General features: G+C 42.3%; 1 protein-coding gene across 7 annotated transcripts in view; it reads right to left on the reverse strand.

Moving 5' to 3' along the window:
• Positions 1-3,052: 3,052 nt before the first annotated feature.
• Positions 3,053-8,964, reverse strand: part of vps13d (vacuolar protein sorting 13 homolog D) — a 274,881-nt gene continuing 268,969 nt past the window's right edge. For 4 of the 7 annotated variants that reach the window (XM_050064560.1, XM_050064557.1, XM_050064558.1 and 1 more), the window contains one exon: positions 3,053-4,237. In XM_050064560.1, coding sequence (XP_049920517.1) covers positions 4,106-4,237 — 132 coding nt within the window. In that variant the 3' untranslated portion in view covers positions 3,053-4,105. The remainder of the gene's footprint in view (positions 4,238-8,964) is intronic. The other 3 variants (XM_050064565.1, XM_050064561.1, XM_050064563.1) reach the window with 1 other exon arrangement.

Raw genomic sequence — 8,964 nt, forward strand, 5'->3', positions numbered from 1 at the left:
GCCCTACTCTATGTTGCTCATTGTTTTCTGCCTATGAGAGGGAGGTGGAAATCACTGTTGAACCCAAAATGAATATCCGAATATCGGTCGAATATCCAACGTCAAACTAACTTCACCTCGGTACGGGAATTAGCCAACAGGTATGTGTTTGATATGATTAACAATATATCATGTTAGGCCTATATGTTCTGCCTAAAGCCCCTTTTGGGTATGATATAATGCAGTTAAATTCTATCCTTAGGTCTGGGATATCGCAGCCATCCCTTAGCACAATTAGGAGACCGGGTTATGATGAGTCACTTTTCATATTCAGGATCACTACATCAAGGCTATTAGTTTTGTTGCTAACTAATATATGTGCATATATTTCAGGATGTTGTGCATCCTTACAAACAAACAGAATGAGTGTAAACATAACTGCTTTGATAATATAGCATGTCCAAAAAAAGTGGTCTCATGGCACAACTTACCCCGTGTCTGCAGTAAATTGAGCATAGGAGTGGGGTAAGTTGAGCCATTTCCCTCCCTGTCTTTGGAAAGAAAACACTGAACTAAATCTGTAGACGTGAATCCTAGTTTGGTGTCCTTGCTAACAGGAGGGCCAATTGTGGAAATTAAGGTATTACAATAATTTGAACTTGTTTATTAACACATTTGAGCATTCTGAACCGAAACTCTAATTCTCTCATCATCCTTCCTCTGTATGTCCTCCTTCATCCTCTCTGAACTCCTCCTTCCATCCACCCCCCTCCCTCCTTCCATCCATATTCCACTTGCCCCTTTACTCAATATTCCACCTGTCCAGGTTGCAGGGGAATATAAACTACTGGGACTTCCTTGCTGTGCCACCAACTCTGTGAGGTTTGGGGAGTTTTGCGATTTAATCGCTTCTTGGGAAGAATCCCTCATCTTTCTCCTTGGAAGTAAAGCTTGGTTTACCATATCCAGCTTTGCCTCTTCTCAGACACTTACACTCATAGTCATCACTTTCGACCTTCTCCAGCAAGCCAATGTAGCGGTAATTTCTTGATTTACCCTTAAAGGAGACCTATTATGCTTTTCCTCTTTTCTGACCTATAAATGTTGTTACAATATTGCATACTCGTGTTAAACGATGCCAACGCGTCAAATAATGAGGTTCGTGCATTTGGAATTGAGCCCTGCAGGCTGTTTTGGATGGCTCTGCACGCTGTGTTTTACAGTCTTTTTTTAAACAGTGTAGTCCGTGTGACGTTAATGCGTGCCGGACTTACTTATATGGGCATGCCCAGGTATGCCGGCAGCGCTCGGCAGCCCTTCGGAAGTCCTCGGGAGTGTGACCAATCACAGTGGAGTGGGCTCGGCGGGAGGCGAGGGCCGGGGGGTGGAGTAAATTACACAGACCATTTTCACGGGATGCAGGAAATACAAGGAAGCAGTGCAGTGAGAGGCACAGCGTCCTGAAGATCTACAAAGCTTTGTGTGCAGGTAATCGTGTGTAGCTGCTCTATAGGAGTCCAGAAATCAAATACAAAGGCCCGAAAATGAGTATAATAGGTCCTCTTTAAAGTTTACAACTACAAAGTCCCCCACTGCAAGCTCAGTATTTTCATTTTCTTCATCACTTGTTGGCAGGTGATCAACAGTTGTTGATCACAGGTGATCAACAGTTGAACATGTTTGCTCAACTTACCCCATAGCTACCATATTGACTTTTTTTAGACCCCACAGCTAAAATGGTGCAAATGATGCTAGCTGTACTACCTCATTTTGTAGCTAATAGATACCATTGATGTATAAAACAAATTAAAAATGATCTATTTTGGTCTAAACACAATCCCCATGAAACTTATAATAGACTAAATTCACTTTCATGAATGAAAAATGCTCCCTCCCCCACAGCATGAGGACCCCGATCCGTGAAGGTGTTATGCAGCGTAGGTTTCATTTTTTTATCTTTAACCCCCAAATTCCACCAGATGCGTGTTGGCGTCGGAGCCGATATGTTTCAATTCTAGTCAATGTGTGTGCTTCCACCGGCTGCGGCTGTGCTGTGTTCCAGCTCCGTCACAGCTGCTCAGGAGCCCTGTGCAACAGATACACAGGACTTCTATTTTTGCCGGACGCCAGAGCACAATGCAGCAATTCAGCATGGAGCAGATCGTGCGGGGCAGGAAGTCGTACACAGAAACAAAATAAACATCCGGTTAATTTTCAAAATAAAATACACAGTGTTCACGGCGGATCGTATTTCCCTGCACTACACCTTGAAAAAGTCATAATGGGCGGAGGCAGGCCTGAAGTCAACAGGTCAGAGGTTTTCAGATGTCACTTCACCCTATTGACACCATGGACGAGGAGATGTTAATCATGGAGGTGCACCGAGATGTCTTCCTACTACTCCTCTGGTTTTGTGGTTCTGTTTATAGAAACTACATCTTGTTATATCGCGCGATTATGCATGAATTCGCGAGATCTCGTGGGTCCTTGTGACTCCCGCTGTCTGGCAGCCCTGCACCACTCTTATTCATACTCTCTTCCAAACTTGGTAAAGAGTAATTTGATACGATGTGTAAGTGCTGTTTGGATGTAGATGGATACCAGTGACTACTGCAGAGTCATTTGACTGGCGTGTGAATGGTGATTGTCACCTGTCCCATTAAATGAAAAAGCCAGATGTTAGCAGGTGTTAGTGTTTTTTTTTTGTGTGCAGTGAACAAGGGGCTAAAGCTGATGTTTAGCAGGTATTATTTCCCATGATCACCATCTTGGTTTACTGAAACATCTTAGCAGTAAGCACAAACTACAGCTGAGAATGATGGGGATGTCATCAGTTTGCAACTTTTAGTCATAATAAGATATTGGACAAATTACAATGATTACATGACAATGACGCTACATCAATGGTGCCCAACCAGTGTTCATGATCTAGAGTTACTCAATGGTGGATTGATTGCAGGTTGATTGCAAAATTATTATTGGAAAATTACAGTATCTATTTTCACTGATGATCCCATTCTGACACCAAAGTCGGTAGCATCAGTGAACGTACACTCTCCAGAAACTTTCTTTTCTTGTAGACGCATTTTTGTTGGAACAATCACCGTCAGCACTGAAAAAATCTTGCAGCAGATCTTAAGGATTATAACTTTAAAAATGTTGAGATTTTTAACTTTGGAATTTATTTTAGTTAATAAAAAATCATCACGACCCTCACCCTGACAGGTTTGTGTATGCAATGATATACTACAGCAAATACTGTACGTTCAAGATTGGAAATAACAGGTCCCACAAAGTGAGTGCTGCAGCTGTGGTGCTTTATTTGAAGCAGTGTCCATGTGAACATTATTTTACAGGATCACACATCCACCACAGTCCACTACCTCTCTGACAGACAGACACAACTAAGCTCAAGAAAATCTCATCTGACACCAAACACTCCTCAACAAGTTGAGTACAATTCTGAGTGAAGCCTGGTGAGTTGGAAGTGCACACTGCCTTTTAGAAGACTCTGGTTAGAAATAACTGGGCTCATTAAAAAAGGGTTGTTAAATAAAAGCAGAGACATGTCAGACTCAGAGGTCTGTGATTGTAAAAGGCAGAGAGACAGTAACAGGCAGTTTCTGTGCGTGTGAGGTCCCGTCCCTCCCTGTGTCAGTGCAATCCCCCCCCCCAAACTAATAATCTCTTATACACAAAATAGAGTTGTAAAGGCAGTTTCTTACATTTCACATTATCAGCTGTAGTTATTCTCCATACTTCATAATTAATACAGTATGTACACTGGTTTATAGTATTGGTATGTAGGTCTATTTACATTTCTGTCTATTCACAAACATACAGAACACCTGTGTCATGTGTACACCTGCTGCCATCAGCAATCATATCAACACAGAAAGTCAGTGTTTTCAACATATACACAGTCAAACTAACACTGCCTTGCATATGTTTTTGTCCTGTGCATGAATGTGCTTTGCCAAACATCAGGTCATGTGACTATTCCCTTTGATGCAGTTTGTCAAACACTTAAAAATACCATGGCCTACAAAAATCAATAAAGGTCCTCTCCTCCTCACGTTTTAAGAAAAATTAGTAGTCCTTCAGACACCTCAGAAAAGTCATGTGATCAAGACTCAAGCAGTAGGCAGTCTTCATTCTCACTGGCAGGCAGCATGAGCTGCTGCTCATAGTACAGACTCTTGGCATAGTTGATTTCTTGAGAAATTTTGATGGCGAGACTCTCATTCTTCACATGGACCTGTGGAGAAGATCGTTACTTGATTAGCAAGTGGAAATACTACTGATGGGATCAGACAGACCGACAGACAGATGAGGGGCGTTGGGAATAAAAGTAAGCATCATTGTACAGTGTGCTCCATGACCCCCCATTCACACTGTGTCAGATGATCAGAGGGTCACAGATTTATACCGTGACGTGTTGGCCCGCGGCATAGACAGTACAGGCCAATGCCAAAGGCGCCATCATCCACAGGGGGTGCCACAAATGGGGGAAAAAAAATCAGAATGTTTATATTTTACTATTCTTTAGAAATACCATTACTACTATTTTGAAATATTACATAAGACCACCACAACATAACTACATAGAAAAGCCTACTAAATAACAGAGAGAAAATTTTTTCTGGGTTCCTCCCGCCCCCCAGCCTCCCTTCCCCGCTCATTACACTTAACCTGCTCTCTGGGGGAAATGGGCGAATTATCCAATTTCTTGTGACGTCACTACACCACTGAGAGAAGGGGATGTGGGGAGAAAGAACACGAAAAACAACAACCCCAAAACAAAACAAAACAGGCCGTGTAATGACGGACTGAATGACTGTAAAACTGTTTAGTAATTTTTTTATAGTGTAGATTTCTGTGTTTCCCTAAAGTAGATCACATCACTCCAGTTCTGAGGTCTTTACACTAGCTTCCTGTCTGTCAGAAAATTGACTTCAAAATACTCCTGTGGATTTAGAAGCACTGAATGGTTTAGGACCCAAATACATTCCTGAGCTTCTGCTACACTTTGAACCATCCAGACCTCTCACGTCTTCTGGGACAGGACTGCTTTGTGTCCCCTGAGTCAAGGGGAAAATCTCTAGCCTTTACTATGTTTTCTATTTTACTACTTTGAATTACGCTGGTGTATGAAAAGTGCTATACAAACAAAGCTGTCACTAATTTCCCGCTATTCTGTGTGGATGTAGCTAGCTGTGTAGGAAGATGGAAGAGGATGATGTCCCACAACACCAGAACTATCTGAATGACTAAATAAATCAGAGGTGTGGGCAGCTTTAACATCTCTTTCCAGAAACTACTGTATATTCCCCTTGGGACCAAAATGTTTCAGGAACAATGCAACCAGTGGAACTAATCACAGGAACTAAACTAGACACTACAAGTCTCTTTTGTACATTTCTGATCACATTTTCAATGCATTTAAAGAACTATCAAGGCAGATTAGACCCATGGTGGTATTTGAAAAGCAATTTTCACAAACAACAAGAAGTAGTGCTTGTCTGACCCTCATCCTAATATCACTAGCTGGGTACTCCCTTGTTTTACGAGTAAGGTGGTACACAAGTAGTAGTTGCCACAGCCTCTGTTTGTTCAATCAGCAACAGTCTGCCTTGCAAACTCCGCCCCCTTAAGCTGCTGAACCTTTAGAGAGTTCTGCTCCAACAGCAGGGACATCTCTGCCCCGTGGAAGGATCCTGTTCCTTCAGTCAAAAAGCAGGTTTAGCTCCTGAGTTCCTCAGAAGGGTCTTGGTCCCTTGAGAAAGTTTTTTCAGAGGGGATGTCTTAAATGTTCCGGTTACTCAACAAACCTCAGCATTTATTGGGATTACTTCCATCAAAAGGGTAGTTCCTATGAGAACTGTTGACAGTGTCTTGTGTAGATTATCCAGAGTAACAGTAATGGTGTCTTGAGTGACATGGTCCTGTTGAATTTCTTGTGAATTGTAACTTTGTGTAAAGTCATTTTTTGACATTTTTTTCCCAAAGGAGCAAAAACTAAAATCCATTCAATTCCACTGTAGTAGGGGTTGAGGCATGAAATCCCAGAGACAGAGATCTCAGTACCTGGACAAAATACAGTTACCACTTGTGGTTGTAAAGCAACAAGTCAAGTTGCAGCTTACATCCACGTCCGTCTCTGTCCAGATAATATACTGTAGAAGAAATTTAAAACCAAAATCATCACCCTGCAGTTGTATGCCTCCGAGCACCAGTTAAGTCTCTGTCACAGTTTACATCTATGTCTGTAATGCTTCACACACATCTTTCCCCCCAGCAGCACAGAAGATCTATATAAAGTTTCAAGGTGGACACCCAAGAAGAGTGTCACCAATTCAGCATGTGACCAAATATTTCCCTTTCTGTTCCTGAGATATGACATTAAATACTGGCCAGAAAAATATTTTATGCATAACATTATGATGTCACAGTAAAGTTGACCTTTGACCTGAGAAGTTTGAGAAAGAAAGCCAAAGACAAACTACTGAGTGCAAAGTCACCTAGATTAACTGAATGTGTAAAAGAGGAATATCGGATGAAAGACTTGGAAGTCAAGAAGAGTGCATGGAGGGATAAGAGAGCCTTTATGGAGAAACTGGCAAGTGAAGCAGAAATGGCAGCAGCTAAGGGACAACTTGGTACGGTGTATAAGATCACGAAACAGCTAAGTGGTCGAAGGAACATCTGCACTAAATTAATTAAGGATAAACAAGGAAAACCTTTAACAACTGAAAGGGAACAAGCTGTAAGATGGGCCCAGCATTTTGAAGAAGTGCTTAACCGACCAGAACCTGAAGAGCCTGTAGATCCAGAACCTCTGTATGGCATAGACATGAACACCAACCCTCCATCCCAAGCTGAAGTAGAAGCAGCAATCAAACAAATGAAGAAGGGGAAAGCTCCTGGAATTGATTCGCTGCAGGCAGAACTACTTATGGCAGATATCACCACAGCCTCCAGGGTTTTGACTGAGCTCTTTGCTACAATCTGGGAGCAAAATGTCATCTCAAAGGATTGGAGCAAGGATCTCATATACAGGCTTCCTAAGAAAGGAGATCTGAGGAATTGTAACAACTGTCCTCTTTGAGAGATTGGAAAAAGCCTAGATTCCCAGCTTAAAGAAGAGCAGGCTGGATTCCGGAAAGGTCGAGGATGCATAGACCAGATCTTTACTCTAAGGAACATCACAGAACAGTGTATTGAGTGGAATGCCCCCTTGTACGCCAACTTCATTGACTTTGAGAAGGTGTTTGATAGTGTTCACTGTGAGAGCCTATGGAAGATCGTACGGACCTATGGAATACCACTCAAAATGGTAAACATCATAAGGACATTCTATGAACACTTTGAATGCAGTGTGATCCTAGATGACAGCCTGACAGAGTCATTTCCCGTGAAGTCTGGTGTTATACAAGGTTGCATTCTCTCACCAATCCTGTTCTCAATCATTATAGACTGGGTGATGCGTCAAACAACATCAGACCGCTCCCGTGGAATCCAGTGGACCCCATTCGCATTTATGAAAGACCTTGACTTTGCAGATGATCTGGCAGTCATGTTATACACATGTGCCCACCTACATGAAAAATCTGACCGGCTTAGCAAGTATGCTAAACGAACTGGTCTGCACACAAACCAGAGAAAGACTCAGGTGATGTACACACCATCAACACCCCAAGAAGACCTCCTATTACCATTGACAGAGGAGCACTGGAACGTGCTGAAGATTTTATATACCTTGGAAGTCACATAAGCAGCGAAAGTGGAACACAAAAATCAAATCAAATTCATTTATTTATAAAGCACATTTAAAACAACAGCCGTTGAACCAAAGTGCTGAACAATCATGGGCATAAAAGCAACACAATAAAATAAATAAAAAGAAACACAAACAGGTTACACAGACAAAAATGCCAAACTCTCATACAGAGTTAAAAGCCAAAGAATAAAAATGTGTATTAAGATGTGATTTAAAAACAGGCAGTGAGGGGGACAGTCTGACATGCAGGGGCAGCTCGTTCCAGAGTTTTGGGGCTGCAACTGAAAAGGCCCGGTCTCCCCTTTGCTTTAGCCTAGATCTTGGCACAACTAAAAGCGACTGAGAGCACGTGGAGGTGCATGGGCCACTAAAAGATAGGACAAATAAATGGGGGCAAGCATATGTAAAGATTTATAAACAAAGGTTAAAAATTTAAAATCAATTCTAAAACGTACAGGGAGCCATTGAAGGGAGGCCAGCACAGGAGAAATGTGCTCTCTCTTGCCTCTTCTGGTTAAAAGGCGAGCTGCAGCATTTTGAACCTGCTGCAGTCATGAAAGGGAGTTCTGGCTAATCCCAACATAAAGGGCATTGCAATAGTCCAGACGGGTAGACAAAAGCATGGATGAGTCTTTCAAAGTCGTTAAAAGAGAGGCAGGACTTAACCCTAGATAAAAGCCTCAGTTGATAAAATCTAGATTTGATGACTGAATTTATGTGTTCATCCAAATTAAAACCACTGTCCATGATCACACCAAGGTTTCTGACAGATGATTTTACATACGGCCTTACATTGCTCAGGTCCATATTGGGGCCAACACAGGCACCACTGGGTCCAAATATCAGAATCTCTGTCTTTTCTTCATTAAAACGGGGCCATCCATACTTTAATGTCTTCAAAACAGTCCAGCAGTGGCTGGATGTGCCATTTTGTTTTAAAGGCAGATAAATTTGTGTGTCATCTGCAGGGCAGGAATTTCACGAGGGCCACAAGGGCAATGGCTCTCGTGGCCTCCCAATTTGGCCCTGTGCCCTTGAAAAAAATATCTGCCCTAAGGCCACAGTGGCCTTGATGCCCCGCCCGCACTGCCCCAGGTGATTTTGCGGTTTTCTCCTCTGCCTCTTTCCTGTCAACACAACTTTGACACCTGCGTCTTTTGAGAAAAAGAATGCGATGACATTCTGGACTCTTATTGAGCAACATC

The sequence above is a fragment of the Epinephelus moara genome, chromosome 16, assembly GCF_006386435.1.
Source record: "Epinephelus moara isolate mb chromosome 16, YSFRI_EMoa_1.0, whole genome shotgun sequence".
Lineage (NCBI taxonomy): Eukaryota > Metazoa > Chordata > Actinopteri > Perciformes > Serranidae > Epinephelus > Epinephelus moara.